Here is a 14,935-nt window from a genome sequence, read left to right on the forward strand (position 1 = left end):
AATTCATTTGTAGAAAATTGTATGTTAATTGTCATTCATTATAAATGATATATTGATGTATTGTATATGCTTTGTAAAACATAATATTAAATAATACATAGCCTAAAAATATTATGAATTATTATGATATTACAGTTTTTGTCCAACTCTGCATAGTATGTTTTGGAAGCAAATGATGGCGAGGTTATTCTCTGTCACTTCGCTAAAACCTATACAGAATCAACTGAACATACACCAAACAACATACAACCATTTTTATTATTAAATGACAACACAGTAATAATAACATTCCATTCTGCTCTTGGGATGGATCAACAAACAAGTAATAACAAGTTAAGCCATCATGAAAATTATATAATTAGATCAGTTAGAGCCTCAACTCGCAGCAAACAGATCTTATTTCAACGTGTAGAGAATTGAACAGCTTGGTGGAAAAAAATAAACATAAAATGTGGCTGGTGCAAAAGTTATAGCACATATGTTAAGGAAATAGATAGAAATTGTGAACTTAAAATTTGCAGAAAAATGTATTAAAGTATGTTCCTTTTGGAGGATGTGTTAACTTATTTTCATTTAGAAAATAAGTTAAAATAATAATAATGAAACAAAAAAATAATACCAGGAGTATGAAGTTTTTTTTATACTACAGTATATGCTTATTCTTCTTGTTTCTTCTCTAGGGCACTCGCATTCTCCATGGCAACCAGCCTACACAACTGATTCTACAGGCTTTTCCTATTCAGCAACAGAGTGCGTTTGGCACGACGCAGCAACAACAGCGTCAGCAACAGCAACAACAAAGACTGCAACAGCAACAACTGAAGCCTCAGACTCAAAAGCGGCAGAAAGCCCCCACATCTCACCGGACTGACAACACTAGCGGTCAGTCTCAGTGACACGGACGAACACAGAGCCCTATGGTGCTGTTTTTGTCAACAGTATTAATATGGAGGTCATTGGCTAGCTCTTCCGGCTCTGGCAGCAAAGTTCTTCCTTGGTGACAGCTGCGATCAGGTAACAGAAGCCTCTCGGAGAAGGAACTCCTCGCTTCAGTGCCAACGTGGAACAAGACACCGCCAGGTGTTTGCCATAGCAACGGTTCAGGATTCCAAACATTTCACCGCAATAACAGGTGGAGAACAGCACCCTTACAACCAAGTTTTTCCATCTTTTTTTATCCCAGTAATTTATTTAAGCATCAATGTTCAGGAGCATAGTCCTCGTTTGACCTTGCATAAAAGGAACGCTCTCAGAATCTTCTCTGAGAACTCCAAATCTTTACTATCTGTACAGATCCGTGTACCATACCGTGTAAATAAATCCAACCATAAAGGAGCAAAATACAAAGGTTATTTTATACTCTGCATGAGAAGTATAAGCTCTTACTTGTAGTTCTTTTAATTTAGTTCTATTTTAGGCAGGAAATGTTCCGAGTTTTAATCTGGCGTTTTTGTATCTTTCCCAACATCCTAAGATACTCAGTTGATCTTGGCTTCCAAACGGATCTCCATTAGGTTCTTACCAGAATGGCTTGCGAATTTTATTATATCGTAATCCTCATTTCGAAACATACCCGAAGAGGATGGTGTTACCTCTACTCTGTAGGCCAGTGTAGTTCTCAATCTTCTAAGTGCCAACAATCAAAATTTATTTGATATATATTTTGTTGCCTCCATGGCGAATTCAAGGATGTTTCTCCATGCTATGTATAGGATATTGTTTTTAAAAATATGTCTTCCCCTTTACGTTCTATAGCACTTATTGTGTTCACACACACTAAAATGGCCCTTGTGATTGTGATATTTGTGTTTTATGATGGACTGAGCGAGTGAGTGTGCGTCTCTGTGTATGTGTGAGGAACAGGGATGTATGTATGCGTGTATGTGTGCACATGTCAAATGCTTAGACAATATGCAGCTATTTTTATTTCTAAGATAAGAATAAGTAGATATAAACAACAGTGTAACTGTAGAAGCCCTAGAGACCCTGTTCAAACATAAGAAACTCAAAACGTCTCCTATATACCATGCTGTGTAGATTGTGGAAATTATGCAACAAGCCATAACCAATATAAAGTGTGTCTGTATGTGTGAAAGAATGAGAAAGTAGCAGCGTTCCAAAAGCTAGGCTGCAGCTGAGAAATGTGGGTCCTCAGTAGGACTGTCCTATGAATGATCCTTGTTTGTATGACAACGCAAAACAGAACAGTCCACAGGCCACTTTGTCACATCAGTTTTGATAATGGGAATACTGTTGATGTGAATGGTCGTTCAAAACTGGCCTCTTTTTTTAGCAACATGTAGTAAATGTGGCGTAGCACTTTCACCATTGTAATTAGTTATCCAATGTGCCAAATGTAGTTAGTCCTTACAAACACAGGCTGATTGTTGATAATTTGTCATTATGCATTTTATAAAGCAGACACTAGTATTGGGCAATGTACCAGTTAAAGTTCTTCCAAAGGTATTAGTTTTGTTATAGCCTTTATTCTATTATTTCGGTCATGTTTAAAAAAAAGAATATATAAATATAATCCAAGTCTTCTTGAGGGAGCAGACATCAGCTAGAAACGTGTAACAAATCACCTCTTGCTTTTAGACTAGCATGGACACCAGCCACTTGCTGTTTCCTCCCGCACTTACGATGCAGCACTCTCAAGGCCCGGTTCCTTCTGCTGTCGATAGCACTAATAACTTGTAATATATACCAAATTCCATCCATGTCTGGCGGTCTTAGATGAAGGGGACACACATTTACAAATATGTGACAAATAACTTGAGATATTCAGATGCCTAGAGAGGTGTAAGCACCACTAGCTTATCTATACAAAACTCAGTTTCTGTTAGTTACATTTGAATTTACTACATTTGTTAAATATAGTTCTTATTAAAAGTATAGGGACATTGCTGAATAAGCCACTGTTAACCTACAAAAATGTGTTTTCTTAACATGTAAATAAATAAATACACTATAAATACACTGTACAACAAAACTTTTACTTGTACGGTGATAAATTTTTGGCCATAACACCGAATACTAGCTGACACATAAACCAAACTAAACTAATTTAATGGACTTTTTAACATGTACATTACAAGCTTTTGTAATTAAATGAACAAGTTACTCTGGAACAGGAATCCGGCAGATGTGGTTTCATCTGCTGGTGATGCTCTTGAACTTCAGGTGAGACACCTGCCTAAAGGATTACAGGTGACAGAAGACAGTGAAGGACAATCTGGTAGCCAGAATGTTGGCTTTGTTTCTCAGCTGTATTTAAAATCTGCTTCTTTGATGAAGTAACGATCTAGAAATGTAGACCGTCTGGACTGCAGCCTTGCTTTTGGAACACAGCTTTTGGCTTCTGAAGTTATATATACGATTACTCATGCAAGCATGCAAAAGTTTGGGCACTGCTGGTTGCTTGTTTTGTTGATTTTTTTCAGAGAACACTTCTGCACATTTGAATGCACAGTCAATGTTTATTTGCTGAATTTTAAAAGTTTAGGGAAAAAAGTCCAATGCAAAAGTTGGGGCACTTTTGTTATGTTTTATGTAGAGGTATGTGTTATGGAAGAAATAGTATATGATGATTACATTTATATTTTGACAATTATTGTTATTATATTGTTATTATTATTATTATTGTTAATTATATTAACTTCACTAAATCCAGTTAAACAGGTCTTATTATGCTCTCTTTGTAATGAAACCTGCAGTCGGCTGGTGGTATCCATGATTTGCTCAGAAATGCACACGATAACACTAAAATACTGTCGTAATAACCCACCTCTAGTTTTATGTTTATTTTTTCCAATATGTTAAGCTCAGCAAATACATAGAAATTGTGCACTAAAATCAGCAGAAAAATGTCATATTTAAGTGTGTTCTCTGTAGAAGATTTAATTTAGAACCAGGGATATTCAAACTTCTGCATATGACTTCAAGTTGGTCACCAAATTAACATTGTAAGTATGCTTGGTTTTGTTATTTGTAAGAGTGAGTGCTGCGTTATCAAACGTTCCTAATTCTTCCCTCAGTGCTGTAGGGGCTGGACGTCAAACCAGGCGATAACCAATCAGTTCTTGCGTTGCAGTAACATTCTGAACATTCTAGAATGCTCCCCGCTGGCTTGGTAGCTGTATACCTCAGAAATCCATATTATTGAAAGCGTTTTCTATAAGAAAATCCAAAGCAACTTTATTTTCGTATGGTAAAAGGACTTTAGTGCAAAGCTGTATATAGACCGTTAACACTGTCATGTGAAAATGTATGCATTTTTAGTCATTATAGACAGATTGTGATGAGCAGAACGTGTAGATTTATGGACTTCCAAATAAAAACTTGCGGCTTAAGCATCTTCTCCCCCCTAACAGATCCCATTTACGTTACGTTTTGTAGTATTTGTTTACATACTGCCGTGCATCCAAAACCTGCTGAGAGATATATAGGCTTGTGAAGTGTTCACAATGGTCAGTTTTATTTTTTGACAGTATCATGCAAGTCTTAACCAAACAGCAAAAATTAGCTGGTGATTAGATCGGGGCCTCAGGTACTATATTTCTGTCATTTTTCTTTGTCTAGCCACCAAAGATGTTTTGTGGGCACCTTTTAAGACATTCAGATGTACATGGTCATGTATATGGCGCTGCATCTATCCAGTGTCTATGGACTGGGCCCGTGAACTTTTTTGTAACCACGTAAACAGACACCAAATCCGCCATTATGGGTTTGTTTTTTCGCATTTTGCATTTTCTACCACTCTTGTGTAGCCAGAGAGCTGTGAAGCACTCCTGTTGAGCATTTTCACACAATGAACTGATCAAAGTTGAATATGTTGAATGTGTCCCCAAAACAGCTCTTGCAATTCAGCCCCCTTGTTTGCATTACATGGTGGATATTTTTCCAGTTATGATATCAGCCCCTGTAATCCGAAAGGGTAAAATCAGTTAAATCGAATTATTTGCTATGAATTTCCAAGTAACGTAAAAAAGCATCAGTTTACAGATCATGTCTCCATCAGTGTTCTTATGGTTTTGTAAGTGTAGTCCTGTCACTTTGTCAATAACTGATCCTCGCCCATTCTTGGTAATATTCAATCTTGAAATAAAAGAGACAATATATGACTTCATTTTTGTTGTCTTCTTCTATGTTGTTATGTAAGAAATGCACTTGTGACGTTTCCTGAACAATTTATTCTCATTACACATGTACACACATTTTTTTTTCAACCTGTATCAAAACTCTAGTATTTTGAAAATATATTTACAGAATTGTGACACCCTCGTTCTAAACATCACATGCTATGACACTTAAAAATAGTCAATCTTCAAATACATACCAATCAAATTCTTCTATGCGAAACATTTCATGACATTTCTGTTCATTTTAGCTTTCTTTGAAAGTATTGTTTTTAAAATTTTAATTTTTTTGCTACGTCGACTGGAAGAAGCATTACCATTAATGCTAACATGCGATGCAGAAGCCAACAAGGATCAATCAACAAGAAACAGTTTCGCAAAATAATGTTCCTAATAATAACTAAAACCTGGATACCTCAAATAGGCATTGCGTCTGTTAGCTTACACTTTTCTTCAGCAATAGTAGCGTTTTTACTGGAAATGCTTACATAATACAGGACTTCCACTGACTTTCAAAATTTCTGCATAATTAAGATGTAAGATGGTTTGATGTGCACCACTCGAGAAACCTAGTGAGTCAGAATTGTTCAATGGTGGTGATAGGAACCAGACATCTGAAACGTTTAATGCCTCTAAAAACTACTTTACATGAAGTGGTTGTGCATATCGTTGCTGTTAGAGCTAAACCTTGCAAAACCTCCAAAAACAGTAACTTTACAGGAGAAGGAGGGAAAACGTTCTTAAATTTCAATGTAGGTCAATGTAACAAGATTTTATTCCTGGTAATTTTGGACCATTTTTATGTGTTAGTTCATTATTACGTTTGACAGCAAAATAGTCCCCAAATAAAATGTATTTTTTCAGATTTACCACTATTATACCATCAACCCTGCATATAAAACCACAAAAGACAAGTGTAGGTTCACTGGTAGTAAATAAAATGATTTTTATTGATGTTGTAGACATCACGACCCCTGGTTCCTATCACCACCACTGCAAGTTTCTCTCCAGTGAACTATTTCACACAAAAACACTTTTTATATCACAATGACAAAGCTGCAGAGATGTTTAAGAATCTGTGGAAGAGAAACAGGATGCCCATGAAATTTCTGAACATTTCTGATTCGATTACTATCAGGAGAAGCAATAATATAAAAACATCCGAACAACCTACTCCTAACCTTCGATAGATTTTCTAATTACATGACTATGTCATCACCACAGTTGGTTATTAATCTCAATGAACCTTAGTATGTCCATGTTGTAATGATGTTCGGCTAATGGCCGTCTATCTGATGCTAGTACACTAAGTATCAGTTAATGGGCTGACTCTTAAGATACTGTCAACTCAGCTCTTCATGCGCTTAGAATACTGCATGGATCAATACAGTAAAATAGTGCTCAGCTGCATTTAGGTAAACATATCAGCAGTTACACTGCACAGACGAGATGGCCATGCACAGCTAAGACTGACACGGAAGACAAGGCTAATAGATGAAAAGAAGAAAAAAGGTAATGTATGTAAACCACAGTGGAAAAAAAAGGCAAATGGTTGTTTGTGTAAAATGGAATGAAAGTCTGACCTGAAACAAAATGGAGAAAAAAAGAACAATGAGCTGGGCACTAAAGGAAGCATGAGGTCTTTGATCTGAAAGGCTGAGCAAGACCGAGTGATTCTCAGCACGTCCCGTGTTCCAGAAAGACATCATTGGTGGACGGCAGCAGAGGCTCAGTTGGTGCCGTGGTGCTGCTCACTGAACTCAGCCGTTGGGACTGTGCTCTCTGCAGGCCTGGAGGATCTGCTGCATCAATGCTGTTGTTGGTTCCGCTGCTGAGGTTCAAGTAAACCTGTTGGATCCAAGCAACAGGCTTTTTGTTAAGTATCTTAGATTTATACCATATTGTGTACATGCACTTAGGGGACACTTTATTAGAAACACCTACACCATATGTGGCCAAATATATGTGGACACCTGACCATCAAACTTAGAAGAATGAGCATTATTGAAGCTATAACAGCTTCCACTCTTCTGGGAACACTTTCCACAACATTTTGGAGTGTGTATGTGGGAATTTGTGCCCATTCAGTCAAAAGAGCACCTCATGAGGTCAGAACGCTTGGCTCATAATTGACGTTCCAATTCACCACCAAAGGTGTTCAGTGGGGTTGAGGTCAGGGCTCTGTGCAGGCCAACATGCCTTTATGGACCTCTCTGTGTACAGGGACACATTCATGCTGGAAGAGGAAAGGGCCTTTCCCGAATTGTTGATTTTTGAAGCATATAATTGTCTAAAATGTTGTTATATGCTGTTGTATTAACATCACTCTTCACTGGAATTAAAAGGCCCAAACCCTGAAAAGCAGTCCCAGACTATTATCCCTCCTCCACCAAACTTTACTGTGGACACTGTGTTCCAGTTGAGCTCAGTTAACCAGCCAATTCTGATGCATCATTTCTCCTATTTTAGTAACCATTCTCTCCACTGTATTGATGTTTTGAAGACTTCAGTTTCTTTCTAGCAGTCATTTTAGTTATCTGCCTTACTTCTAAATTCACTGGCTAATTAAAAAATACTTAAAAAACATTATACACGTAAAAGTTCGCCTCAAAGCGGGTTTAGTTTTTCAAAAGTTCCTTCCATCTTAAAGATACATCATCAGAAGGTTTATTTTCTATTCTACAGACAGAAAATCTCACTCTAGAGATTACTGCAGCCCCGCTGTGGGATGCAAGTTAGCATGTAGTGATGGTCAGTTTTCTTTTTTAATGACTTCTATGTGCATAATGAATAATATGTACTGTAACTATCTTAGGGGTCCAGAAATATTTTCTAAAATAATAAAAGAACATGACTTCATTAATCAACGTAACTTTATTTTTACAAACTTCACGCTGTAATAAAGAACTCTACCCAAGGAAAATCTGCACAACACTTGGTACTGTGATCCTAAAATAGGACATTTTTTAGCTAGTGTCACAAGATGCTATTACACGACTGGGGGAACACAGGGTTGGTTGTCCCAGTGTTATTATCTGGTACCCCAGGGGGGAAATGTTAAGCTCTGAGGATAAAGATCACATCTTCTTACTTTCTGTATCAGCGCAAGAGATTTAATCTGAGGTGAGTTTCTCTGTGTTTCTCACCCCCAGGTAAAATTCTGAAGTCACAATTAATCAGATTGTGCCCTTTGCTCAAATATGTTGGGCTTTAATGTATTCTTTAGCACAGAGGCCTTTGCAGGGGTTGTTGTCACTCTTTATTGTATTTGAAGCAGTTAAGAGGACAGTGTCTTATTTTTACATCTAATTATGGGTTTGTGATTTTTTTTAGTTTCCATTTTTTCACAAAAATATGAATTACAATAAATATTCTGGAATTTACTAATAAGTTCGATTTTTTCTTTTTAATCTTTTGAAATAAACACAAATCTTCCTTAAATTTTTCTTGTTTTTTGCATAAACCTTGGTATAACCATTCATTATAGGTTGTCACAAACGTATGTATTCTACATGTACTCAAAATCTTATATGAATCATTCTACTGATCATTCTGTTAGTTCAAAGAGTTCAAAACCCCCTGTGGACTTTTAACTTATTTGGACTAAACTTCTTTTGCTTTGAGTGACCCTGTACCTTAATTAGATTTATTTTATTAAAATAAATGATTGAACATTACATGTTGTCAATCACAGCGAAACAAAACACTAGTGACTGTTACGGTACTGACAATTTTAGCTAATTTTGAGCATAACTCAAAAACGCTAGCCAGTACATGACTAGCAAACTAGTACACACTGATTTTCAGACTTTGGGACACATTTACTTCAAAACAGTGGGATCTAACTGCTCACCATGCGGTCATGAGGGACAGGGATGCAGTCTCACTTCCTGCTCTAAAAAGCAGGGGTGTGGCTAAAATAAGGCTCCGCCTAAGTATTAAAACTCTGTGTTTCGGTAGTGACATGAAAACTCGGAAAATCATTTTTTGATTTTTTTTTTTTTACACAAAAATGATAAATAAAAAACACTTTTAAAAAACAACATTAAAAAGTACTATTTTCACAAGTTGAAATGTAGGGGTTAGGGGTTGGGACAGCAATCTCCAGATAGGAAACCTATAAATGATGATTTTGTTTATATTTAGCTTATTACTATCTCACTTAACGTCTTATCTTATCTAACATCTTTGTAAATATCTAAGTTCTGAATAATTCATTATTTTTTTAAATAGTTTTTTTACTGTGTTGAACTTATTCAATAGAACCATTCATATATGTTTACATGTTTGTTATGACTTAGTACCAACAACTCCCAGTGACCGCATGAATAGTGTTTCTCCAGATAATTTTTTTGGGGTCTCGGTTACTTACATGCTTAAAATCAAATGTACATTGGAAGTGTGGCAGAAGGAAGGCGTTTTGCTTCTGTACTGCGATGTATTTTCTGTGTGAAACAGTATTAGGGAGGGTCTCTGAGCTTGCTGAGCATTTTCGCACGATGACAGGTGGAGGTGTTTGGGTGGAGGGGTGAAGCAACACAATATTGTTTAATATTGTATCTAGTACACAGTGATGCAATCAAAATAAAAGATGTTTTAAGGGTGAGCAAAAGACATTACATTAAAGATTACAGGAACACTTTAATTTTGTCTTTTAAATTATATAGTATTAAGAATTGTGCTTAACCAGTGACACGAACTAACAGGGTAAAAAAAGGTCCATTTTCATGTGTGAGGTCTATATGCAGACTGTCGTAAATGGCAATGTCACTCTTTTTCCATCTAGCGTGACCGTTTGTGCTTACAATGCATGTACATCGTCTGCTTAGTTTGTTCGGTTCAACAGTGAATGAATTGAGCTGGTTTATTATACATGTCAATAAACAACACTTACATGTTTTGTGGTTTCTGAGAGCAGCATTTCTGTCCTCTCCACTAGTTTTTTGAAGGTTGGTCTCTTCAGAGGATCAGCGCTCCAACACCATCTCATTACCTCATAGCTAGTAAAACACATACACATAAATATTGTTATACATTTCTGCCATGTACATTCTCTTCTGGTTCATCATAATACCAACAATTGCAGAACACACAGAATATTTATACAAATTGTATGCCCTAGAAAAAACTGAAAAACAGGCATCAGCCATATGATTGAACTATTTTTACAGTAGCCATGAAATGCCATTTTTGGCTGTTTTTGAGGGAGGTCCTTCTGTTGAACTATATATTTTTTCTCCAGTAAGGTTGATGGAATATATTCCAATAAAAATGTGCATGATTTACATATCTGGAAGCAAACTGGATTTTCATCTTCACTAGGGGGCCTGCATCTATCCATTACTGTTGAACACATGCGCCTCCGTCTCTCACATTTCACTTGGAGCAAATTCTGGCTCACTCATCCTGTATCCATCCTGTATCATCTTGTAAAACATAGAGCCAACTGGAACTCCAGGATATGGGCTGTTACCTGAGGGGAGAGTGGAATCATAATATGTTTAGATCTGATATCTTGTCATAAGATATAGGCTCTTATTCCTCAACGTTGGTAGAAGATGGTAGAACAATGTAATTGTTTACTGTGATTTTTCTGAAATAAAATATTTAAACAGTTTTGGTAAGTTAACCACAAATCAAGCATCTTTTTCAGGTTGTTAAAATATTATGTTCAAATTTATATGCACTCCTACCAGACACGAGTTTGAGCATACAGATATGCCGAAGATGAAGCTGATTAATAACAAAACTGTCAGTGAAATTTGTGTGTGCTTTAATGAGTAAGGGCTATTCTGTTTATAATTTTTATTCTCTCTTAATCTGTTTTTAGCAGGCCTGTGGTCAGGCTGTACTTACCCAGAGAGAAGATCTCCCACAGTAAGATGCCATAAGACCAGACATCACTTTCAAATGTGTACACACATGAAAACAGACTCTCTGGCGACATCCATTTCACCGGGAGACGTGCCTGGACCACAAACATAATAATATCAGTTAACAGAAACATTAAAGATGTTATAAGCAGAAAACAAAGACCATAAAATATGCAGTAAATTAGCTAAACACTTTCTTATGCTTAAGGTGGAAAGTCTGTATATACACTACATTGCCTGTTTATTAGGTACATTGTACATTGTACCTACATTTGTTGCCCATTTTATCAGAAACATCTACCATGTAGGTGCACTTTGTAACTTTACAGTTACTGACTGTAGCCCATCTGTGGCTGTACAATTTATCAGCCACCTCTAGTCCCCATCCATTTAATGAAAAGGGACCACCATAGAACCACCACTGACTAGATATTATTTGGATGATGGATCAGTTTCACCACAACCTTGTAGGCGTACAGTTACTTCCATACAAGTCCTTCCATGGTGGCTCCACCTCGCAATTTACAGGACTTAAAGGCTCTGCTGCTAACCTCTTGGTGCCAGAGACCACAGAGCACCCTCAGAGACCTTGTAGACAGGGCCAATTTAATGCACAGGCTTACCTGGGCTGAAGCCCAAGGGATCTGACTAGGGCCTGAGTAGACTGATAAATCAATGCGATGATCCAGTTATTAATCTCAGTGTTACTGAGCTCTGCTAAAGCCTGAGTAGACAGATAAATCAATGTGATGTTCAGTTATTAATCTCAGTGTTACTGAGCTCTGCTAAAGCCTGAGTAGACAGATAAATCAATGCGATGATCCAGTTATTAATCTCAGTGTTACTGAGCTCTGCTAAAGCCTGAGTAGACTGATAAATCAATGTGATGATCAGTTATGAATCTCAGTGTTACTGAGCTCTGCTAAAGCCTGAGTAGACTGATAAATCAATGTGATGATCAGTTATGAATCTCAGTGTTACTGAGCTCTTTTAAAGGAATGACCAAACAATCTTCTCAGTAGTGGACATAATTATAAGTGATAAGTTTAGCATCTGTGCTGTGCAACAGTGACTGACTGAAAAAAGTAATGATTTTTTTAAATGATGATGAATTTCTTATGAAACACATAGAATAATTGTATGAAGAACAGTGCGAAACAATAACAGCAAGGAACAGTATAAGTTACGAAAAAAAAAAGTTTTCCCATCTGCTTTAACAATTATTTTATACATATTGTAAATGTATTCTAAATGTATTCTGAATATGTTACTTTTTATGTATTATAACACATACATTACCAAATACATTTAGGACAGTGTGATCAGTGCAGATACACCAGACAATAAATTGACAGAACAATAAAAACACGACAGTAAATATTAGACAGGACAATAAAACAATAAATAATGCAGTATATATTTTGCAGTAATCCATATTTAAAATAGAATAAAGTCCACAATGAGTTTGGAACAACAAGCATGAGACAAGCAGCTACTTACGTTTCCTCTTAACACGTAGTTGGAGTCTTTGGTGATGTCACGAGCCAGACCAAAATCACAAATCTTGGCAACCCGACCCTGAGTCAGCAAAACATTTCTTGCAGCCAGATCTCTATGGATACACTAGCCATGCATAAAGAAGCGCACAGATAGATTAATATTTGGGACTTTTTTTTTAATCACACCACAAATGCAACATGAACGCTGTATAAAACAATGATAAATATTTATGCTCTTAAAGTATTGTCTTTTATGTCATCAGTTTTAAGGCCCAGTCAAACTTTCTGTTCATGAATTACATGAGTGAAATTCACCTTGATCAACAGATCAACAGTTGCTGAACTCTGACATTACATCAACCAACAGCAAGTACTTTTCTGGGGACAACTTGTTAAATTGCAAACAGGGCACATTCCTTCTAAAACTCACCTCCAACTTCATGTGGCCTAGTGCAAACTAGCTAGCGAAACGTTATCATTAGCTAATTGAACTATTTTCCCCCTGCAACAGGAATGTTTGGTTTTGCCACATTTAACATGTTCTTTCCACACATGTCACAAAGTGTTTGAAATTTCACACTCAAGTTCATCACAAATTTTTTATGGTTACATTACACTCTTTTTGTTCCCGACTGGCTAAAAAATGAATACCTAAAACAGAAGTGTCATGGTATTCAGTCAGTTTGGAGGCAGAATTAGGTAGTTTATCTACCTTTACCTTTGTGTTTTTTTTGTTGTGTGCTAGCTTGCTAACTGCACAAACTTGGATTTTGGATCTTTTGCTTCAGCTTTTTGCAAAGGCAATGCAAACTGCTGCTTTCCTGCATGACTGTGGCTTTACACATGGACAAAGACTCTTACATTTTTGGAAGTGAGGAAGTCCATGCCTTTAGCCACTTGATAGGAGAAGCTGAGCAAATCCTCTGTATCAAGAGATAAGTCGTCCTTATCATCACTCCATTCTAAGAAAGAGAGAGGGAGAGAGATAATCACATCTAATTTCTGATCTGGGATTACAGATTAGTAGTGATGATGATGGAACAGGTCTTACCTGTCTGATTTGATCTCTTCTGATAGGATCTCATAGGCACGTAGCCATTTTCTGTGCCTTCCCTAACGTACACATAGACAGATACGTATATGGATGTGTGCACATGCTCACGCACGCATACAACTATGGAATGGACTTTTCATTACAAATGATGTAACATACAGTAATTTGCAAAGGTTTGAACACTCTCACTTAAATGACATGTTTTGTTGATTTTATACACGAAAATATAGTCACGGAAATTCAAAAATTTACAGTAAATATTCTGCAAATATTAGTGCACATTTTCTATTTATTGGAAAATAATATATATATCTCATTGCTGTCGGGAAAAAACCTTGTATCTTCATTTTTGTCGTTTCAGTTTTTGACATAATTTGAAAATGCCTGTTGTCCCTAACATTGTGTGTAAATTTCATGATAATTGAACCAACAGAAATGGCCCAAAATGACTTGGAAAAATGTCTGGTTCCATTGACTTACATTAAAAATAAAGCAGGTTTTTCTCTTTCCTGTAGTTATCATTTTGGAGATATGAGGTCTTTATATATATATATATATATATATATATATATATATATATACTATATATATATACATATGTAATGTGCCATAGCGTTTGCATAGGCCACATTTTTCGTTACATTTTTGTGCCATTCTGCAATAAAATGTGGTGACAGGAAACCCCAAACTTTTGCATATGACTGTACACTCTTAACAAAGAGGGTTCTAGATAGTACATGGTTTGTATTACTTGTAACATTTTTGGTGCTACATAGAGCTGTTTTTGAAAGGTTCTGTAAGCCCCTTTCACAGAAATTATAAATGTCCATTCAACTTGTTTAAGAGGTCCCTTTGTTTTTGCACTACATATTTTTTCTTTAATAATGTTGATGGAACATATTTCAGTGGTAATGTGTATGATTTACAAAATCAGAAGTAAACGTGTTTTCTGTGTTTGCAGGTGAGCAAGCAAGTCAACATTTCTGTAAGTGTTTTTATTGTGTTGTGTTTATACTTAGTTTATACTGCGTTCATACTTAGTTAGCAATTGAGTCCTCTTAGTCTGGACCAAAGCAGAAAGTGATACATTGAGGCATTTCAGTTCTGGATTTCTTAACATTCTCTCTGACATATCTAACATTGAACCAAAAGATGTAAACATAAGTTATAAGAGCAAAAGGTCATAACCTCTCCACTCACTTACTCTAACAAACCATACTTACAACTGCACCAGGGTTCGCTTTAATCAAACCAAACCTGCCAAGTCTGAAAACACCCCAAATGTTTTTATTCTGACAGTTGAGTCCTAATTAATGATTTGAAGAAAACTGAAGTTGTGCTGTCTGTCTCATCTCGGCACAGGCGTCTTTG

General features: G+C 36.4%; 2 protein-coding genes across 4 annotated transcripts in view; one reads left to right on the forward strand and one right to left on the reverse strand.

Moving 5' to 3' along the window:
- clockb (clock circadian regulator b) overlaps window positions 1-4,769 on the forward strand; it is a 29,948-nt gene extending 25,179 nt beyond the window's left edge. For all 3 annotated transcript variants that reach the window (XM_036583044.1, XM_036583043.1, XM_036583045.1), the window contains exon 22: window positions 681-4,769. In XM_036583044.1, the coding sequence (XP_036438937.1) occupies window positions 681-896 (216 nt within the window). In that variant the 3' untranslated portion in view covers window positions 897-4,769. The remainder of the gene's footprint in view (window positions 1-680) is intronic.
- Window positions 4,770-5,944: 1,175 nt separating this feature from the next.
- Window positions 5,945-14,935, reverse strand: part of kitb (KIT proto-oncogene, receptor tyrosine kinase b) — a 37,371-nt gene continuing 28,380 nt past the window's right edge. The window contains exons 15-21 of the mRNA XM_036583055.1: window positions 13,562-13,623; window positions 13,372-13,472; window positions 12,512-12,634; window positions 10,995-11,106; window positions 10,512-10,611; window positions 10,033-10,138; window positions 5,945-6,986 (exon numbers count right to left, since the gene is read on the reverse strand). Coding sequence (XP_036438948.1) covers window positions 6,816-6,986; window positions 10,033-10,138; window positions 10,512-10,611; window positions 10,995-11,106; window positions 12,512-12,634; window positions 13,372-13,472; window positions 13,562-13,623 — 775 coding nt within the window. The 3' untranslated portion in view covers window positions 5,945-6,815. The remainder of the gene's footprint in view (window positions 6,987-10,032; window positions 10,139-10,511; window positions 10,612-10,994; window positions 11,107-12,511; window positions 12,635-13,371; window positions 13,473-13,561; window positions 13,624-14,935) is intronic.

The sequence above is a fragment of the Colossoma macropomum genome, unplaced genomic scaffold, assembly GCF_904425465.1.
Source record: "Colossoma macropomum unplaced genomic scaffold, Colossoma_macropomum, whole genome shotgun sequence".
NCBI lineage: Eukaryota > Metazoa > Chordata > Actinopteri > Characiformes > Serrasalmidae > Colossoma > Colossoma macropomum.